The 22,354-nt window shown below is 37.3% G+C and overlaps 1 protein-coding gene across 1 annotated transcript; it reads right to left on the bottom strand.

Annotated features, from left to right (window-relative positions):
* Positions 1-18,259: 18,259 nt before the first annotated feature.
* Positions 18,260-21,913, bottom strand: LOC122092447. The gene is made up of 7 exons (XM_042662769.1): positions 21,505-21,913; positions 20,258-20,344; positions 19,857-20,126; positions 19,492-19,659; positions 19,335-19,388; positions 19,063-19,209; positions 18,260-18,917 (listed from the first exon to the last, which is right to left on the bottom strand). Exons 1-7 carry the CDS (start codon positions 21,682-21,684, stop codon positions 18,543-18,545), a joined length of 1,281 nt encoding a protein of 426 aa, XP_042518703.1. The 5' UTR covers positions 21,685-21,913; the 3' UTR covers positions 18,260-18,542.
* Between the last annotated feature and the right edge of the window lie 441 nt (positions 21,914-22,354).

Here is a 22,354-nt window from a genome sequence, read left to right as displayed (position 1 = left end):
ACCAAATCGAACCGACCGATTAACACCCCTAGAGGAAATGCATGAATGAATTGCTACATGGCTGCTGTTTTTAGTGTGCAAACATATTTTTGATAAAGGGTGAATAAACTATTTTAGGTGGGTATGCATGCTTTTGTAATTCATTCATGTCATATGTTCTGTTAAATTAAATTGTAATTTAAGGTTGAATTAAGGATAACTGCTAAAATGGGCTAACGTCGTAGAACACTTAGGTTTGGAGAGGTCTTGATTTAGAGCCTCTATTTTTCATCTAATCCACCTTTGTCAGTAATATGAAGGGAAAAAAAATAGTTAAATATGGTCTTAAGTATTAGATACATTTTTTTTGTTAATCAAGGTGTTCATGCTAGTTTACGCACATCCGGACTAATCCTTGGAAAGACCAGTGCAACAACCCACCACCACGAAAAAAACATTATATTATTTTATACATTTTAATCATTTATTTGTATCATCGTTATATCGTAATGATATCAATCATATAATTTGATACCAAATCGATACCTAAAAGCCTGATTATGAGTTACTAGTAATCTATGGATTAATATGATGGAAGTTGGAGGAGAGGTTAATTGATCCGTATCCAATTGTAGATTTACGATTGAGGGGACAAAAATTTTGGTAAATTGAAGAACGTGCCCTTTAATAATAATAAAACAGCAGCGTAGCGTTTCAGCCACACGGATGTTCTAATATTAGCATAGACAAAGATTCTGTAACTCCACTTGGGATTTCATAAATTAAAAACAAACTAGTGAAGCGTCTACATTTTAAAATAGAATTAGCAGAACAGAGCCACAGCGCCACATTGACTCATGAGTCCTTTGAACGGTTTAAGATATCTGAATCGATATTTAATTGTGGCTCACAGCCACCAACCCACTACAATTTCCAAAGGATATATAATAGGATGCCGAGTTGAAATGAGATGAGGGTAATCTCGTTATTTCAGGTAAATATTAAGGGTTTATATAGGAATTCAATTCAGTCTTCATTTAGGCAGTCCGCCACTCGCTAGTCGTCACTCGCCAGACCCACTCGTTAATACCAAGCATGCGTGGAACTGGTGGAGTCCGGGGAGTGGGGAGAGCATCTTAACGGTCAGGTTGGGAAAATTAAACGCCAGTTAATTAATACCGTCAACTCCGCCACGATAGTGGATAGGGAAGGAAAGGCCAACTGGCCAACGGTGAAGAAGGAATCCAAAGAGTGGAGGAGTTTTACGAGAAAATAAAAGAAGAAAGAAAATAACTTCAGAAAAAGTCATCATTTAGATTTGAAAAAAAAAGTAACGTGCATAATGTGGTTGTCTCTATCTCTCTCTCCCTCATTCATGGCTCATGGGACATGAGAAGGTCAAGGAGATAGGACATAGGTCGTGGACTCGTGGGCTCATGATCACGTGGGGATGGCCGGATGAGAATCTGAGGGTGCACGAGTTTTACAGTAAGCTTTAGGGTACTTCTGTCTTTTTGCAAAGAAACCACAGAGTCACAGACTACGGATGATGTTTCAGTACGTCGTTCACGGCCCTCCTGGCTCTACTGCTCTGGTGAGTAGTAACGAGGAAAGGGTTTTTTTTTTTTTTTGGAGTAAAAGTATCGAGGTAATAAAATATAAAAATGAATAAGCGAAAGCATTTTTTTTTTTTTTTAAAGGCCCTTAAGGGCAGAAAAATAGATTAAACTAATGAGGGCAAAAACTTGCTTATAATCATTAGAATATTATTCAAAACGCTGAAAATTCAAAACCCCTGATAATAAAAGGTAGAAAATTACTCATTTAGAGATGATGAAATCAATCGTTTAAAACTGTAGCATATGAAAAAACATATGAACATATATCTCCCATAATTGTATATGTATAGGCGTATAGCACACTCGAGGTTCAGATATATCTTCTTTTTTAATATATTTTTTTTTTTTTAAAATATATATACTCGAAGGAGAGTTGTATTCATGACCTCATAATTTTGAGGTGTTTTTCTTTGACAATTAAGCAATTACTTTGGAATTTTTTACCCTTGTAATAGGGATCAAGATCCTCTCCTGGGCGGTAATCGCCTAGGTCTTGCCTATAGTTATCTGGATGATCGACACATGTCCAACCGTTGATCCAATAGCTCTAGGCAGACGTCTATGTTTTGGTCAGTAGAAGCATAGCCATTGGATTACCGCTTAGACACGTGTTGATCACCCAGGTAGCTATGGATTAACCTGAGATCACTACTCAGGTGAAAATAGATTTCCATTATTCGATACGGTACCAAATTGATTTATTTATACATTCTCTAGTTTGAATCAAATCTCTACTGAATTGATTGACACCCTTAACTCAGAAACTCAAGACTCATAAATCCAATTGGAATGTTCTGGATCTTGATTTTGAGTTTTACATCTATGCCACACTTTGAGGTATTGGTCTTGGATTAGTTCAATTAGTCGATCCAGATCAGTATTGCCTTCTGTTGATACTGATGTTTGACTGATCCCGTATCAATTTAATAGTATGGGTCAAGGGTAAAAATATTTAAAAAATAAAAAATCAAAATTTAAAGAAAAACAAGGATAATATCGTTCAATCTAATAGATATAGGATATTTGGACTAGTATCTATAGGGGCCAATAGCTTGCTCAATACCCAATTTTCTATATCTCTCTCTTAAAAGCAAAGTCATTGAATCACCACTTGAACTCGTATTGATCATCCAAATAGCTATGTACAAGATCTGGATAATCACTGCTAAGAAAAAGAGTCAAATCCTTGTAATATATATATATATTTATTTATTTGTTTTTGTTTTTTAATGAAACTTTAATTGATTCATGTGGAGCAACAGAAACAAACAATTTCCACCAAAAAAAAAAAAACTGAAACAAACAAGTAAAACGAACAGAAATCAAAAGCTTACCCAATCGAGTTAGTACGCCTATGGCATTGAAAATAGATCTCCATTCTTCGATAGGGTACAATTTCGGCTTATGCATTATCCACTTTGAACCAAACCGCTACCGTCACAAACTCAAGACTCAAGAATTCAACAATCATAATCAGAATTAGATCAATCAATTCGGTCGAGGCCAATCTCAATTCTGGCAATTTTGATCATAATCAGCTGAGACTAATCATGGTTTGGGGAATACATAACCTAAAACTAAGGTTAGGATAATCAGATTGAAATCCATTGGAATAGTTATGGATCTTGATTTTGAGTTTTACGTCTATACCCCGGTTTGAGGTATTGATATTGATCTTGATTTGACTAAATTGGCCGATCCAGATCAGTATTGTCCTCCATTGATACTGGTGCCCAACCAAAACCAGATCGATGTAATAATACGATCATGACTTAAAAAAAAATCAAAATTTAAAGATCGTTCAATCCAACAGATACAGGGTATTCGGATTTCGGACTAGTATCTATTGGGGCAATAGTATGCCCAATCCAATACCGTCAATGAATCAGTATTTAGTGAGGGAAAGCTAAAATATCATCTCGAGGGCCTGTTTCCTCATTGACTTACATGGGAAAGCTTTCTAGGTAAGCAAAATATTTATCACACAGCAGCATATTAGTTGGAGTAAAAAAATTTATGCGTAGGTAAACCCCAAGTCTAGAGCTAGTCCATGGCTCTTCATGTGGACATCATGGAATGCTTTATTTGAACTAGATTTTGAGATTTGATTTGTGATTAATTCAAACCATGACTTTACTATCAAAGTCACAATTGTCATATCTTTTCTCCATGCGATACAATGAAGGTGGTTTGCACCAAGAGCCTTCGTTAGGTAGTTGGCTTCAAGGGTCTTTTTGCCTTTCATGTTTCATATTGCTATTAAACCCACACGTGGCTTTGAACTATAATTGCATAATTTTTCAATGGACATTACTACCTCTTAAAATACATTGGCTGCGTTTGGATGCAAAGGAAGTGGAAAAGGAAGTCAAGGGAAGTGAAGTGAAGCAATATTTTTTTTTTTTTTTTGAGTCGTTTGGTTGCAACAGAAGTGAAATTAATTTACCATAGTTGTTTGGTTAGATGTAAAATTTTAAAAAACTAATAATCCAACCAAACTCTTCAAAAAAGATGGGGGTAGAGTACTTTTCAATCCAGAACCCACCCAGCTCCCCAAAATTTATATTGCTATGTGAATCATGTCATTCAAAGTATGTATCAAATCAAACCAAATGTCATTAGATACTATGTTCTATCACTAGCCAAAATAAACCATTTTATTTTATATATCAAATGAATGTAACATAAATAAATATTTAAAATAATATAAAGCATGATCACAAAGAAAACAGTAATAGATCACAAGTGATAATGACCGAAAGACCCATTCCAAAAGTCTTTTGGTCAAAACAAACCCAACAGGTCAGTAATGCTCCATCTGACTCAAAGCCAAAGTCTTTTAGTCAAAACAAATCCAATTGAGTAGCGTGTGAGAGAGAGAGAGAGAGAGAAATCGTTGAGAGTCATGAGTGGGGTGAGAGTCGCAAGAGTGGGAGAGAGATCGTGAGAGTAGGATTTTTTTTCTTTTTTTCCTCTTTTGGTGGGAAAATAAAAGGAAAAATTTTAATGGTTAAGTGATATTTTTTTCACATGTAAAATATTTTTTTCACATGTAAATTTAATTTTTATTGGAAAAAAATTCCACTTTACATAAAAAAAAAAGTTGCATTCCCCTTGCAATGAAACAAAGCTAATGCAAACACAAATTTTCTTGTAGAATTTGTTTTTCTATATTTTTTTTCTAGGAAAATGCCTGTATCACTCTCTCCCTCCTTCTAGAAGTAACCCTAATGCTCCTCCTATCCTAGTCCCCGTTGACTAAGTCATTAGCTCAAGAAAAGTTAATAGTGTGTCCAATTCTCTCTCTCTCTCATAAAAAAATCATATCAAAATGAAGTTCTTATAAAATTTTAGCATGCTCCAAATCCACATTAGTTCCCTTCTTCTCTCATATTCCAAGACTTTTTTCTCACCATTGACATGATGATTGATAAATAATTTTTCTTTTTTTCTTGAAAATTGATAAATAATTTTTGATAGCATGTGTTCAACCCAAAAGCTTAAATTGTAATGCACATACATTCAACTAATATATTTATGAAGAGTGGAATTGTTGGCTCTTGCAAGGGTTCATGCAGTATTGTGTCGTCAACGTTCACATCTGTATAAGGTATTCATCACTCCATGGCACATCTTTTTTTTTTTAGGGTAAAAAAGAGACTTAAAAATTAAAAATAGAAATAGAATGGGAAAAGAGATTTCACAAGAGTCCATTTACAAAGAATTAAATAAAGCAGGAGGAGGGGCACTCTCCCAAATAACAAAATGGCTGTTTTGAGAACCAAAGGAAGCTAACTGATCAACAACTGTATTGCCCAGTCTCATGGTGTGAGTGAATATTACTAAATCAAATCTAGAACAAAGATGATGGCAGTCGTTAATAATAGAGGTTATCTTCCATGAATATGCACAGATTGATACTTTAACATATTAATAATTCCTAAATTATCACTCTAAATGATGAAAAGAAGTAAAGTGCTTTGAAGAACCAATAACAAAGACTTGTCTAATAGCTGGAGCCTTCGCCACATAAGAGTAAGAATGGCACATCTTCAAATCCATACAAGAGGAGCTATTAGTTGTCCCATCTGTCCATTGTGCATAATGGTAACAGCTTTTTTTTTTTTGGGTAAATATAATTAATGGTGATTGGCTTGAGTCACATTAGAAACCTATAAGTAGGAACAAATGTGGATTTCTTGGCAACCACTAAGAGCCAAACCAAGGTGGGGATTTCAAGCCTTGAATTTGTATGAACATAGAGACAAAGTGGGACCAAGTCAAACAACTAAACAAGCCTTTGTCATGTCTGTGCATGAACTGTAGGAACATGGGTTGTGTTCAAAGGTGCGTGGGGGTAGCCTTTCGTTTTCAATTGAGAAGAAAGTTGGAATTAAAATTGGTTCATAATATTATCAAATAAAAAAGAAAAAGAAAAAAGATTTACATTAATTCTGGGATCGATAGAGATGATGCAATAATAGTCTTCTTTCACTGCCTAACTTCCTCGCAAACGGCAGAACTGACAAATTTTATTTCGTCAAGTTGCCATTGCATGGGCATTCTATGGTCCACTTTAGGCCCAACGAAGTGGGTTCGATAGATTTACTTTTCAAACCTAACATGCTTTGAGCTAGACAGCTCAATCGGTTATACTACCACGGTTCAAGGTATTAGTATATCAATACGATATTGGTACCATAGTGGTGGTATTAGTACATGGGAAGGTAAGTGGTAAAAAAAAAAATCTTAAGTTTCAGTATTCTTAGACAGCAAAACGATCCAATTTAGCTTGATATGACTGATCTGTAATGATATCTATTGTAATTGATATACATATATCGATACCAATACTTAAGACCTTGTATAATAATACTGTGAAGTCTTCATCCTTGGTACAAGTCATCACCCATTTAAGAAAAAAAAATCTAGTTCTGAGACATGGTACATCGATGTTCAATGCTAGACAATTTTTTTTACCCACCGCTACTTAGAGGGCTTTAAAGATCATTCCTTGAAGGAAAAAATAAATGTGTCCAACACTGTGCATACATGCAAGGGCGCTCTAAAAAAATTGAGGAAACCGATAATAGTAATCTCCAAACAAAAGGAAAAGTAAGTAGGACTTGGAGGAAAAAAGAACGAAAAAAAAAGAGAAAAAAGGGGGGTTTTCTAAGCAGACGGCATAAAGAACGCATCAATAAGGACTAACGAAATAGTTTCCTACATAAGGGGTAATAAGGTCAATTCATATGAAAAGAGAGAACCTTATCCTAAAATTAAATAAAAGGTATCAGCATACTTTTTGGATAGGGATTTGGGTTTACAGGTAAATTTGTCACAATATGAGTGAAATCTTTTCCTTCAATTAAGAGTACCCTATGATTGTGATTTCCAATTCTTTTCAATATTCCTTAATGATATTATTTAAATGCAACCTACCATGTCAAGCAACTTTTATAAATGTGATCTTCCATACCTTCAAAGGTGTCTAGAACCCAAAAGGCAAAAGGTAAACCATTAGTAGCTCAAAAAGATTTATATCTTCAATAGTGTCTCTTAAATAATGGGGCATGTTAGTGGCCCACTATAAGGATACCTTTAATCATTTATCAGCTAAGAAAACCAAATAAGCCAGGATGTCTAATGTCAAACACATATGGACATAGAATATTCTAATTAAACTTAAAAGCATGAGATGCTTCTTGTCAATGGCTTTGCAGCTGTTGAATCACGGGCAACTTTGATCCGTGAAAGTTGAAGATTGAAAGGAAAATTGACTTTTCCTAATCACTAGCTAGCTAGAGAAATTAAGCAACACATCATGTTAACCTTAAATTACGGGGGTCAATATGTGGCCTGTAACTAGTCAATTCTGAATTTTGTTATGTTTTACCTTTCAGAAGTCAATAATAACATTTGGAACTAAAAGAAATAAAAAATGTTTGTTTTTTACGAAAGAGCGTTATTCCTATATATGTATGAGAGTCAATGAAAACACGTGAGGAAGTATCCACTGGTATATTATCTTTTCCATTTCATAAAATGGTGAGGGCAAGTTGATCATTTTTATTCCACTTGTCCGTTTACAGGGCCATACTCCCTCAGAAAAAATATTTTCTCATATATAAGTATCATAAAAAACTGACCCACTCCAATAGGCTCAAAAGGAATCAACCGGTTAACAAGATTTTAGTAATTGATATGGGGATGGATTCGTCTATGCCAATATCTTTCCCGATTTGCCCCCTTTCAGATGGATTTACATCTACCCTTGATTTTCTTTAAAAAAAATAATATTTTTGAACTTTTAAACCTTAATCGTCCGTACCAGTACATGATGTGGGATCCGTCCTGCTGATTCTAATATGGATCGCTCAGTTTGGGTGATCTGATACCCAATCCTTGAACCATGCTGGTTAAAGCCTGAAATCAAAGTAGACAGCTTGACACCAGGCCTAGATTCATTATTATTTGATTGTAATCAATGGATGCTCATCAACCAGCCCATTTATAGCTTGATCGACCTGTTTATGACCCAATTAGTCGTTTAGCCAATTTAAACACCAATTGACCTCATTAACTTGGACCGCTTGTGGGCTTTTCATGCTAACCCTCTCACAAATTAAATGTAAGCATTTTTTTTGGGGGGGGGGGGTAGAATTAAACATATGCGTTAGAGGGAGCTTTTGCATATGAAAATAAACCCAATCTGTATTGATTGTCAAAATTTCCCCATGAAGAGGAACTCAGGTTGTCTAAGTATGCATTGATGATGCTTCTTTGCCCACGTACAGAGTAACCCTTAATTTCTTTCGGTTTTGGTATTGCTATATGTTAGTATCATAATATGGAAATTCTATGAACTGGACGATTCACGGTCAATACACAATGCAGTTAACCAATCAAATGATAACGAACCTAAATGATTGATCGTTGTACGAAAAGGTTCTGGAGATAGAATTCACACAAACATGAGTCGGATCCAAGTAAAATTTCGGTCAGCTTGACCGACAATGAGGAGCCTGTATTATAAATTGACCGTTTCTAACTATGGTCAAATGACGGATTGTGATATTTTACGGTCAGCTAACTGATTGTGATTTTTTACGGTCAGCTGACCGATTGTGAATTGTTACGATCAACTAACAAGATTTGGCTTTTCAATCAACTTGACCGATTGTCAATTAACATAATTTGTACAAACGTGGTTTAATTCCAAGGAAGTTACAAACATATGTTAAGGCAGCTACAACCAATTAAGGGAGTGTTATTCTTATGTATGTACGAAAACCAATAGAAGCACATGAGGAAGCATCCAGAGGGATATTATTTTTTTCATTTCATAAAAGGAGAGGGCAGGTTGGTAATTTAAATCCACATGTCTGTTTGCAGGGCCACACTCCTTCACAAAAAATATTTTTCCATATATAAGTATCTTAAAAAACTGACCCACTCCAGGAGGCTCAAAAGGAATCAATCGGCTAACACAGTTTTAGTAATTGATATAAGGATGGATACGTCTAAGCCAGTATCAATCCTGATTTGCCTCTTTCAGATGGATCTACCCTTAATATCTTTTAGAAAAATCATATTTTTGACCTTCTAAACCTTAGTGCGTACCAATATATGATATGGGATCCGTTCTGCTTATTCTTATATGGATCGCTCGATTTGTGTGATCTGATTCCGAATCCTTGAGCCATGCTGGTTAAAGCCTGAAATCAAAGTAATTAAACAGCTAGAGAAAAAAAGAAACAGCTTGACGCCAGGGCTAGATTCATTATTATTTGGTTGTAATTGATGGATGCTCATCAGCCAGCCCATTTATAGCTTGATCGACCTGTTTATGACCCAATTAGTCGTTCAGCCCATTTAAGATCAGTTGACCTGATTAATGACCGCTTGTGGGCTTTTCGTAACCAACCCTCTCGAAAACTAAATATAAGCATATTTTTTTTGGTAGAATTAAATATATGAATATGAACCCAATCCGCATTGATTGTCAAAATTTCCCCATGAAGACGAACTCGGGTTGTCCAAGTATGCATTGATGATGCTTCTTTGCCCGCGCACAAAGCAACTCTTAATTTCTTTTAGTAACAATTATGATATACAATTGGCAAACCCTGAAACTCGTTTTGGTTTTCTCTCCCTCTTATGGATCGTCATACTAGGGTTTTTGAAACTCTAGGTGAGAGAATGTCAATTTGGTGTTTTTCTGAGGAAGAGCTAAGTATGCGTAAAGAAACTGTCTGTGGTTCAAAACAGAACATATATCTTTTTCGTAAATTATTGTTCGGTAAGGTTTTCATATCAGAGGTGTTTGATCTGATCATCCTACTTCCTACTTGGAATCAGATCCTCTCTAGTATCAGTGGAGGCCAAACGCATATCTGATGGCTAAGAGGATACGCGGTGTCCGAACCTACTTATACACACCGATCTCCACTTAAATCACATATGCACTAATTAGGTTCTAAAACTCGGTATTGGTATCGATGTCGGTCACAATAAATATGATATGAATCTATAAGGATTAGAAATCGTACAGTATCGGCTACGATCGGTCAAAAAATTTTTTTTTTTAAAAATTCAGAAAAATGAAAAACTACAATGAAAGAAGGAATAAAAAAAAAAAAAAAAAAAAAACCTAAAAAAAACCCTAGATCTCTCTCTCTCTGGGTGTGTAGGTGTGTAGGTTAAAAAGGGCAAAGAATGAACAAGGCATCTGCTAAGTTGATTTGAAAAACTCCCAACCCAAGTTCTGATCAATATCATCAAAGAAGGCATGCAAATACCTTTACATATGAACAGGTCTTTAGAAAGATAACACTGTCATAATTATTTTGGCCTTGGCATGCAATTTTGAAAGCTATCACCTTTCTTTCTTAAAAGTTTTCTGGAAGTCATATATATGGAGAGAATGGAGAATGCCTTTGCGGTAACGATGTGAGATCCCCGGAGCCGAGGATGATAAGCCTCAATGACCTAATTTTGCTTTACAATCTTACTATGAAAGCTGCACGATGGGTGGGTTTGATGAACTTACATTACCATCCATATCACATGTCCTGCAACTTACTAATTATGGAATCACCTGTGATCCGTTGCAGCCTCCAACCATCGTTACACGCTCCGCAACCCACCCTAAAGTGGCGCGCCAAAGCCAACAAGGGGGATTGGAATGACAAATGCTCCCGGTACCTCGACACCTTCTTCGATCATCTTCCCTGTAACTCCTCCGAGACGATAATGGTAATCTCCCCTCCGAGATTAAGTTTAATTTTTATTTTTTTAACGGATCGAGTCGGATCGGCCGATCCAGATTGGTATCCGATACCCAGGACGATACCGATACCCATCTCAGGATCGGTCAGGTATCGGGATTGATCTCAGCCGATACCGATCCGATACCAATACTTGATTCCAAGACTGGTATTGTTCATATATTCACTTTAGGATTTCTTATTTGATATATATTGAAGGCTGGATTTTTGATTGAGCGCATATATCTGGTGTTCTCAATCTATAATAGGTTATTCCAAACCCCGGCCCCTTGGACTCCTTCAAGGACCAAATCACATCTATTAAACTCAAAGGTGCATCAAATTACTTGATCTGGATCAGGGTTTTAGACTGTATATCACTATCATAAGAAATAGTAAAAAAAAAAAAAAAAAGAGACTCAAAATAAGTCTGAACTTATAGAATCATAATCAAGCTTAACTAAAACATTTAGATAACAATTAAAATACAAAAATAATGACACTTAATTAATCCAGTACGTCTAGCCATTATTCTTATTATATGCCCATTAAAATGTTCTATTATAATAAAAAGGATGATTTACATCAACCTCCCCTGGAGTTTGTCCAAATTACATCATCCCCCCTGAAAATCGAAAAATTACATTGAAATCTACTCAAACTAACACCATGAGAAAGGTGTTAGTTTTTTAAATGGAAAATACGATTTTACCCCTCTTCTTCTTCTTCTTCTTCTTCTCTGTGGCCGCTGTCTTCTTCTTCTTCTCTTCCCTTTTCCTCCTCCGTAGCGTATGTGGACCGGAGAGGTTGATGTAATCGTCTTCGTCTTCTTCTTCTTCTTCTGTAACTATCTGTGACTAAGAGAAATGTGGATTTTAGTTTTCTATAATTGAAAACCACTTCCGAACCGACCGATCTCAGCGGGAAGTTTGCGCGCCCATCAAAAATATTTGTAAAATTGCAAGGTTTCGCAAGAGGTGGGATTTTGTTGTCAACAAGTCATCATCGGATTTCTGTACCAAATCCTTCGATCGGTTTAATATGTCCAGAGCAGAAGAAGAATGTAAAAAAAAAAACGAAAAAGAAAAAAAGAAAAAAGAAAAAAGAAAAAAGAAAAAAGAAAAAAGAAAAAAGAAAAAAGAAAAAAGAAAAAAAAGAGAGAGACAATAAGTAAGTGAGGGCAGTTGCAGAACTGAGGAAGACCTAGTTTTGTTACAGAGATCTGTAAAGCAGCTTCATTTGGGAAGCTTAGAAGATAAAGGCGCTGCCGCAAAAGAAATCATGAGATTGGGTTAGTGATCAGAATCTGTAGAGCTCGGTGCATCTCTCTCTCTCTGAACCTGATTTCTTTTTTGCTTCACAATTAGGGTTCGTGGGATTTAAAATAGAGCACACCATGGTTGATTACCTGGAAGAACCCTTAGTCCTTACATGCACTTCCTATCTCCTGAACCAGATCCGAGATGGCCTGTGGAAGGTCTTTGGAATATCAGTCTAAAGATTGATGAGAGGTTAAGAGGGAGAGATTGATGAGTGGGATCCCTCCGGCCTCCAATCCGGTGATGAACTTAGGGCGGTGCTCGATGTCTTGGATACCTAATTCGGCGGGTAAGACTGGCAAGCAAGGTCAGGTTGGGGCCTGCCGATCTCCTCCGAGACCGTTTAAAAAGGGGTTTTAAAACCCTTTTTCTCACTTTCTCTCTTTCTTCTTTCCGAACTTAGGCTAGGGCGATTTAAGGGACCTATCCCCACTTCAACTCACATCTCACTTAGCAAATCGGCGTTCCATCCCTTTTTCATCCTCTCAAATCCTCAAGTAGGTCCTTTTTTCTTCATTTTCTCTTTAAGAATCATGTTTTCGGTGTTCTTTCACTATAGAAACTTATAATCTCTTCATTTGTCCCATTTTGTTCCATGGAATGTTTGTCTCTTGCCAATGTGATGACCTATTTATGCCTTCCATGGTTTGTTGGCTTTGATTGACCGTTTATGGAGAGGAAATCTCTATTTCTTACCCTAATTTCCCTGTTTTAGGGTTTTCTTCTCATTTTTTTTCTTTCTTGCAAATGTATGGTTCGAATACTATTTTTCACTCTCAATGCACACACACAATAGTAGAGTAATCATTTCCTTTTGTGTGTGCCTAGATTTTCCTTCTTTTAATACACAATCACCCCCCTTATGGTCAAAATCCATTGGAAATTTGGGGGGGGGGGTTTTTTTTTCCATTTTTTTACTTTTCCTTTATGAATTAAATTATCACTATGTCCATCCTCTATCAATGTCTTGCAAAGTAGTTGAATAACTCCTTTGTAGGGTACTTAAATTTTCCCTTGTGATTGTCTAAACTTTACCCATGTACAAACTTCATTTTCTCCAAGTTATCATGCTTGGGGTTTTCCATCCCGTTTCTTCAATTTAATTGAAACCATTGCCATCATTATGCTTATCATTTCCCATTCAATTGTGATTGGGTATTAAGTAGGTTCTCACACTCATTCACTTCCTCATTACTTATTTTCATCTCCTTCCAAGTTTGTTCCTTTAATATCATTGCATTTTGATATTTATCCATGCATTTCGGGGTTCTTTCATTCATGCCACATAGGGTTCATCTCACCCCCTTTTTTTATTTTTATTTTAAATATTGCATATCACATTCTTTTCATATTCCCTATTCATTATACTTACTCATCTCTTTGGTATTTTCATGATGTCTTCCAGAAAGGGCAAAGAGGCTGCCTCCTCCTCCAAGAGGAGGAAGACCACTACTTCCCGGGGAAGGAATGCAACCCCCGACTCCTCTACATCACAGGCCCAGCCCGCTAGGAACCCTTCTGTCGACCTGACGAATTTTGATGAGAGTTTATTCCATAGCCTCGAGGTAGCTGTTGCATGGTCGATCTTCTCCAAGAAATCTGTCATGATGGAGAAGACAGTGGTGACCGAGGATTTTACAACATATCATCTGCTGGAGAGGTTCACTGCCCTGGGTTGGGAACCCATGCTCCACCCTGATGGTCCATGCCACGAGGACCTCGTCCGATACTTTTATTGTAATTTGGAGGTCTCCTTTGAGAATGGGGAGTACTCTCTCACCAGTCTGGAGAAGGGAGTAAACATTGTTCTGAATGTGGACTTGTTGGCAGCCATTCTGGGTATCTCGGCTTAGGGTGCCCATATCTATTATCCCCCAAGGATCAAGGCTGTGGGCCCGGACCTAACCCAGAGATGTAGGAGCACATCTACATGACTATTTGTGGCAACAAGGAGCGTCCGACATCTGAGATAGCTTTTTCTGCCTATGCTCATGTGTTTGCATGCTGGCCCAGTTCAACCTGCTCCCCAGACCGGGTCATAGGAGCCAGGTGAGCTTTATGATGACTTATATAGCCTACTGCATTTTTGTGGCTTTGGAAGTGGGTGCTCCAGCCTTTGCCTCCCCTATGTTATGATGAAGACAGTGGAATATCATACGGCTCATCCTAATGATTCGGGGTTCCCCTATGGAAGATCGCTCACCAAGGTCTTTGAGTACTTCCAAGTGGATTTGGTGGGGGAAGAGGGGAAGTATTCTGGGGACAAGTTTACTAGAGAAAATCTAAAAAGAATGGGGTTGTCAGTGCCAATGTGGGCACCACAGGGAGCAGATGAGCATAGGCCAGAGGATATGGAGGTAGAGCATGTTAGTGAGGAGGATGAGGATTATTTCCCTCATCCAGACGAGGAGGAAATTGATGAGGAGGATATCCTCGAGGAGGAACCTTTAGTGTCCCACGTTGCTGATCCACACTTCGGAGCTCCACCACCTTCAGGTGGGACTTTTGATTTTCAGTGGTTGATAGACAGTATTGATGCCCTGAAGGAAGGGCAAGATCGGATGTTTGCGCGTGTAGAGGAGAGGGTCGTCCAATGTTTGGTGGTACAACACCGACTAGGGAGTTTAGAGGCCAATTTCAAGCACTTAATTGAGGACTTGGATAAGGTTTCTAACGGAATTACTATCGAATTTTGCTAGGTGAAGAAGGGGGCCACCATGACGAATGACAAGATTGACTTTTACGATCGTCAATTCGAGTGTACCTCATGGCTTACCGACGGGGAAACCTTCATCGTGGATGACGATGACAATTGACAGAGTGGTGGCTTCTTCCTCTACTTTCCTCCTTTCTGGCCTTATCTTTCACTTCTCTATCTAATTATGATGGTGATTTTGATACTTTGATGATTGTACATTCTTGATATCGATGGTTTGAATCTTGGATAGTATTTTTGTGGTGGTTTTAAAAAATATTGGAATGAGTTGTTTATAACTTTTGGATGGTTTTACTTATTTTGATTTATTCTGTTGTGGGTTGGCAGTGATAGTGTGTGTCACCCCCCGTTTGTAATTATCTTTTTGTATGTGATTTATCAGGTGGCTTTTGTAAAATTTTTGAAAATTCAATGTAGCGCCGTTATGCTACCAAATTTTTATTAAAGTTTGAGTTAATGGTTTATGAGATTGACCAATTAGTATTTTTGAGTTCTACACTCATGCATGAAATGAAATGCAAGGATTTAGACTTTTGATCTTATTACAAGTTTTAATCTTTTAAAGCTTTTATGTTTACCCAACCCCGAGGTCCTATTATAAGACTCTATAGGATCTAACTTGTATGCTGTGAGTGGGTAGACCATCGCGCTCTGATATCTAGACTATCCCAACTATCCCAACCTAAAGCCGCTATACAAGAACATGCGGAATATAATCAAGAGTAAGATCGGTTAGGAGTTTAGCCCGATATTTCTAAAAAATGATGCTAGAAGGGTGATCAAAAGTGGTCATTGATACCTTTTGCCAGAATACGATAATCGAGCCTAGCATATGCTCAATTCTTGTATCATTAGCATGTACTCGGGAATACGGTCCTACTGGTGTGCCGTATTATTTACTTAAACTTTGAACTGGTTAAACTAAACCAAACCTTAAACCAGACCAAACCCTAAATTAGATCAAACCCTAACCCAAACCAAACCCTAAACCAGACCAAACCCTAAACCAAACCAAACCAAACCCTAACCCAAACCAAACACTAAACCAAACCAAACCAAAACTTAAACCAAACCAAACCCTAACCCAAGCCAAACCCAAAACCAGACTAAGCCCTAAACCAGACCAAACCCTAACCCAAACCAAATCCTAAACTAGACCAAACCCTAAACCAAACCAAACCAAACCCTAAACCAGACCAAACCAAATCAGACCACCCCAAACCAAACCCTATCCAAAACTTGCTACCCAGTCTACGGCTACTGCTATGATAAGATTTCCACCATAACCCTGTAGGGCTACTGGCGCCTAGCCTACGGGGTAGCCTCCTAGTCTACGGGCATATCTAGAGGCATAACGGGGTGCCACAAGATTTTTCAAGACATAACATAGTGAGAATTGATGAAAAAGCAATTCACAGTCAGTACACAATGCAATTAACCAATCAGATGATAAGGAACCTATATTAAAGGATTGATCGTTATACAAAAAGATCCCGGAGATAGAATTCATACCAACATGAGTTGGATCCAAGTAAAATTTCGGTTAGCTTGACCGACAATGAGGAGCTTGTACTATGAATTGACTATTTCTAACTACGGTCAAATGATTGATTGTGATATTTTACGGTCAGCTGACTAATGATGACTTTTTATATTGCGACTTTTTACGGTCAGCTAACGGATACTGACTTTTCTTTCAACTTGACTGATTGTCAATTAACATAATTCGTACAAAGTTCTAGGGAAGTTACAAACATATGGCTTAAGTGGTTAAAGCAGCTACAACCAATTAAGGGAGTGTAATCCCAATAACTATTCCACTAAGAACATTATACATGGGTTCCTACAGTTACGAAACTGCCAAAAGAGAAGGATCTTTCAAATAAAGCTATAAAAGGGACTATGGTGGAAGAAAGAGGATATTAACAACAGATCAAACAAATTCAGACATCAAGTCTATATTTCGTTTCTTTTTTCCTCTTTTAGATTAGTATTTTCCTTTTGAACTCTTGTACTGTCTTCAAGTTCTGTATTTCATGTCATAATGTAATGAGCACGTTTCTGGTATGTTTAACATTAACAGAGATAACAGATCACGTTTATGATATGTTTAACATCAACAGAGAGCATAGATCATGTTTTCGGTATGTTGAACATCAACAGAGAGAATAGATCATGTTTCTAATATATTGAATATCAACAGAGATAAAAAATTACAATAACATAATACATTTCCTTTGTTTATGAGTTACTATCATTTGTCTTCATCTTTTTCAATCATTGCATCACGTTTTTGCAAAGAACTTTAACAGTCCTTGGAGCGATCGAGGCAAGAGGAGTGCTCACATCTCCTGATTAGAAGTCATAAATATTGTCTTCAGTATGGAAGACTCTGGCATGTTCGCAATCCCAATACGAACCTTCTATAGGTTTGGTTGTGGAAGAAGATACGAAAGCGTATTGTAAAAGATTCTGCCGTGTATTTGTTGCCAACGCTATGATAAACAATTGGCAATCCCTGAAACTCAATTTGGTTTTCTCTCCCTCTTATTGATCGTGATATTAGGGTTTTTGAAACCCTTGGTGAGAATGTCAGTTTGGTGTTTTTTTGACGAACATAAGTATTGCATGCATATACCTTAAATTGCTCGAGTGTGGAAGAGTTAAGTTCGTAGAGGGAAACTATGTTTGTGGTTCAAAAGGTAACTTATATCTTATCAATAAATTTTTGTTCGGTAAAGTTTACATATGAGAGGAGTTCGATCCAATCCTCCAAAGATTCGGACGTTGCCAACACTCATCTTGTATGATTCTTTACATTTACTTGGAACCGGATCTTCTCTAGTGCCACTAGAGGCCCAACGCATGTCCACGGCTGGTAGAACCTGGGCATTGCATCCCAACCTACGGGTGCACACCCCCAAGTCCTCCCATCCATCGAATGTGCATTGGGCCTCTAGTGGCACTGGAGAGGATCTGAATCATATTTATTTACTATATCTACCCAGTTTTGGAGAACTATCAAAAGAGGTTTTCCTATATTACTTGGTGTTCTGATCAAAAGAGATCTGGTACTGGTATTGTTCATATATTCTCTTCAGGACTTGTTATTTGAGATATATATTGAAGGCTGGATTTTTGCTTGAGTGCATATATCTTGTGTTCTTAATCTATAATAAGTTATTCCAAACCCGCTTGGACTCCTTCAAGGACCAAATCACATCTATTAAACCCAAAGGTGCATCAAATTACTTGATCTGGGACAGGGTTTTAGAGTGTACATCACTATCAGAAGAAATAGTAAAAAAAACTGGCTCAAAGCAAGACTGAACTTATAAAATCATAATCAAGCTTAACTAAAACATTTAGATAACAATTAAAATACAGAAATAATGACAATTAATTAATCCAGTACGTCTAGCCATTATTCTCATTAGATGCCCGTTAATTAAAATGTTCTATTACAATAAAAATACATTAAATCAAAGACCCAACAAAATACATAACTCAATCCAAAACTTACTTATAATAAAATAATCCCATTTAAGGAGTTTTAACTGCATCAATTGAGGTTTCTGCCAAGATCATCACCATTATTGCAATTTGGATTGCACAACGAAGGTGTTGATTCCTTGTAGGTTCATGGGCAATTTTGGTTTCTGCCTGGACCACCATAGTAGAAGTAGTTCCCCCAATCACCATTATTGCCATTTTGGACATCATAGCAATTGGGTTGCGAAACAATGTTGCCGAGTCCTGTCGGGGCTATTAGATTATTGGACCCATCAACAACCTGAATATTCCTGAAATAACTTGCCTTACCATGGCCTTCTACAGGGAAATGGCCACTACCCATCTGAGTTGATGTGTGCTGACCATTTGATTCTAAGTTTATAACCTCTCCTCCCCACTGAACGGTGGATGCACTGTCCGCCAAGTATGAGAAGAGGGAAGAAGGCCAGTAGCCTAACACATCATTCCCTAATTTCATCCACCAGTTCCCATTTGTTTGGTCCTACAATGCCATAAGCCCATAATAAACTTAAATTTAATTAAATGAAAAAAGAAGAACACAGTTCATATATAAATGAACAAATTTGCATGAGAGATTATTTTTATCTGCATATTTATATATCTATCATTGGTTTTTACGTACGTACCTTCCAGACAAGTATAGTGATATCATATTGGGAACCAGCATAGGCAGATACAGGAGAGAGGGTTCCACCCATTGCTATTTGATTGTTGGTCTGAACAAAGCCTGAGCAGGCGAGGTTGTAGCATCCCGTGGTTTGATAAGCATCATTCTATATATGAATATGGTGAAATAGAAAATAACGAGCGTACGTCAATTAATTTGATGGTTAAATCTCCAGAAGAACAGTAAGAAATTAAGAGGAACAGATAGGAAGGTAATTAAATGAAGGCATACAGTCCAGTAGACGAAGAGTCTCGTATTGCTGTCTCCATACAGATGTGGGAAGACCTGTATTTTGTAAATGAAAGAAGGAAATCAACCAAAGAAGAACCCATGCATGCATGCACCCAATATATATGTATTTTTAAGAATTATAAGAAATAATTAATACCTGCCAACCAGCTTCAATAGTGTTGAGATCATGACCGGGATAAGAACCTCCCACAATCCATAACTGGGATAAGCTGAACTCATCAGGCCGTTGGATCGAGGGATCCCACAAGTTAATGGTTGCTTTTGTTCCATAATACTTGTTCCCTCCAACAGAAACTACTGCATGCTACTCGCTCCAAAAATAAATAAAAAAAAAAAAAAAAATATATATATATATATATATATATATATATTTATATATATATACAACCGGCCGTGAGAATTGATGAAAAAGCAAGAAACAAAAGCTGAAAATTAAGGGTAGGTTAATTATTTTTCCAATTTCATAATCTTGATCCCCATCTCTTTTTTCCTTCTCTTTACCTGATGACCAGCTCCTCCTCCTCCATTTGTTACGTCAGGATCCGCAGAATGGGGATGAGGGATTTTTTTGTTCTTCTCCTTCCTTCCGAATCTTTCGACTGAGCCTGCTCTTAGAATATCATCTTCCTTTGTTCTTCTGATGGGTATGGTTCCTTTTGGGCATCTTCCATTCTGGTGCCACAGCTGAGTAATGGAGTTTGAACTTTGTTTGGACTTGGTAGTGGCATTGTTTTTGTCGAAAATACCTTCTGGATGAAATCTAGGTCTCATCTAAAAAAGACCAGGAAAATAAATAAATAAATAAATACCATACATTAATCACAAAAGGACGGAGAAAAGAAAGGAATGAAAGCAAATTAATAGTGCAACCAAGGGTAGAAGTTGAGAGCAGAAGCATGAACCTGAATTGAATGGTTTTTGAGCAAAGGATGGTCGAAAGCGGGTTGATGAGAAGCATGGACGCAATCGATAATATCTCCATCTGGGCTCTGTCTCCAGCAAAAAACAATATTTTTGCAATGTACAACAAATTAATCTAATAATCAATCATCAGAATTCATATGCAAAAAGATTTTCCAGCTCATTAAAGGAGATAGAGAAAAAGTTCACTGAAAATAATCCCACTCACTCAAAAGAGATTCGATTGGAAGGCTAGAATCTATGTAGTCAACGCATTAAGAGAAGGTTTTTATTTTTATTTTTATTTTTATTATTATTATTTTTTTTCTATTGATGTCTTTGATGAGATCCATGTAGTAGATTCATTTTAATTAAGATAAGGTTGAGCAGTTGTTGTATCTCAAAGAAATTCCTCAATTTTATTATACATCATATAAAAAAATGAGAAAATTACATGATTATCCACTTTTGGATTTTCCTTTACAAAACTATTCATTTAAAGTTTAAGTTAACAAAAATACCCAAAATTCAACAAAATACCCAAAATCAAGCTTGGGTTTACAAAATTACCCAAAATAGTGATTCTTCATCTTCCACATATAATTAGATATTTTTTTATAGTTGAAACTTTGAGTGGATAGTTTTGTAAACCCAAACTCAATTTTGGGTATTTTTATTAACTTAACTTTAAGTGAGTAGTTTTATAAAGGGAAACCTAAATTTTGGGTACTTTTGTTAACTAAAACTTTTGGTGGGTAGAATTGAAAAGGAAACCAAAAATGGGTAGTCATGTAATTCTCCTTAAAAAATCCCACAAAAAAGTAAGAAAAACAAAAGAAATTGACTGATAAAACATGGAAGAAGGGAAAAATGTTGGCAGCTGGGGTAGACATTTAAATCTGGGGATTCAACAAGAACTGTCTAGTGTTGTTGATAAGTTGTTGTGGGCAAAAACCAAGCTCACTAGGAGGTTTTCAGTTCGAACCTTCTGGCTGTGACCTACTTCTCCTCCCTACCCATAAAAAGAAAAGAAAAAAAAAAAATCTTAGGATTTAGATCGATATTGATATTGGTCTAAACTGACACTGATACAGCCAAAGGAATGGAATCTCATGGGCAAATGTTTTCCGATTGCATCTTATCAACCTGGCTTGGTCGGTTCACCTCTACATTTTATAAATACTGATACTTAGAAGTTAGAACGTCGAGGAGGGAAGACGCATTGTTCAATGAGAAAGAGAGAGAGAACCTTGATGCTCTTAAAAGCAGGCTTGTTGAAGCTTTTCAAATGCTTCTGAACTTCGAGCTTGTGATGGGAACCGTGCATCCCAGCAGCAGAGCATGAGAAGGGGACCAGAGCCATGAAGTAAATAAATAGCAACACTCTAACTCTCTTCGTCCTGCTCTCTCCTCTAACCCATGCTGCCATGGTGAACACAAGGGAAACACTACTACACCCCAAAAAAAACAAAACGCAGTTTCGAGCTTTAAGTTACCTCAGTCCTCCCCACTTACTAATAAGCACAAGCCACTTCTCTCATCTCTCTCTCTCTCTCTATAGTAATGTGCAGAAGGAATCCACCTTCTTCAAACAAGAAGAACCCACTCACTCTCTATTCTCTAGGCTCTCCTACTTCTCCTACGCACCAGCCTTTTAATTCTCCCGCTCACTGTCTCACCCTGTCGCACAAACAAACGATATCATTTACAGAACAGGTTTCCCTTCATACACGGTGAGGAAGTTCCTTACCGTGGGGCCTGAGGGTTATTGGATGAACCCTCTTCCACGGCTGGAGGAAAATGCTTCCCTCCCCCCCCCCCCCCCCCCTCTCTCTCTCTCTCTCTCTCTCACTCTCACAATCCAGTTTCCCTTCAATCAAGGCGAAGGAACTTCCACCACGGACCCCAAGGTGATTGGATGAACCCTCTTCCACGGTTGACGTAACTAGTCTCACACAGAGCTCAGTTTTTCTTCAGCAACAGAGAAGGAACTTCACTCAGTGGGGCCCAGGGGCCGGTGATTGGATGAACCTTCCTCCACGGCTGGAGGAAAATGTTCCCACCACTCCCTTTCACTCAAAACTCGGTTTCCCTTTTTG

The sequence above is a fragment of the Macadamia integrifolia genome, chromosome 10 (assembly GCF_013358625.1).
Source record: "Macadamia integrifolia cultivar HAES 741 chromosome 10, SCU_Mint_v3, whole genome shotgun sequence".
Lineage (NCBI taxonomy): Eukaryota > Viridiplantae > Streptophyta > Magnoliopsida > Proteales > Proteaceae > Macadamia > Macadamia integrifolia.
The sequence above is the reverse complement of the archived record's forward strand: the minus strand, read 5'-3'. Positions and strand labels throughout refer to the sequence as shown.

Excerpts from the sequence above, each read along its gene's own strand:
- LOC122092447 (XM_042662769.1), bottom strand. The coding sequence starts at position 21,684 with ATGGCAGCATGGGTTAGAGGAGAGAGCAGGACGAAGAGAGTTAGAGTG. Across the intron at positions 20,345-21,504 it reads CTGCTTTTAAGAGCATCAAG|AGCCCAGATGGAGATATTAT; the intron begins GTTCTCTCTCTC and ends TGCTGGAGACAG. Across the intron at positions 20,127-20,257 it reads TCAAAAACCATTCAATTCAG|ATGAGACCTAGATTTCATCC; the intron begins GTTCATGCTTCT and ends GGTCTTTTTTAG.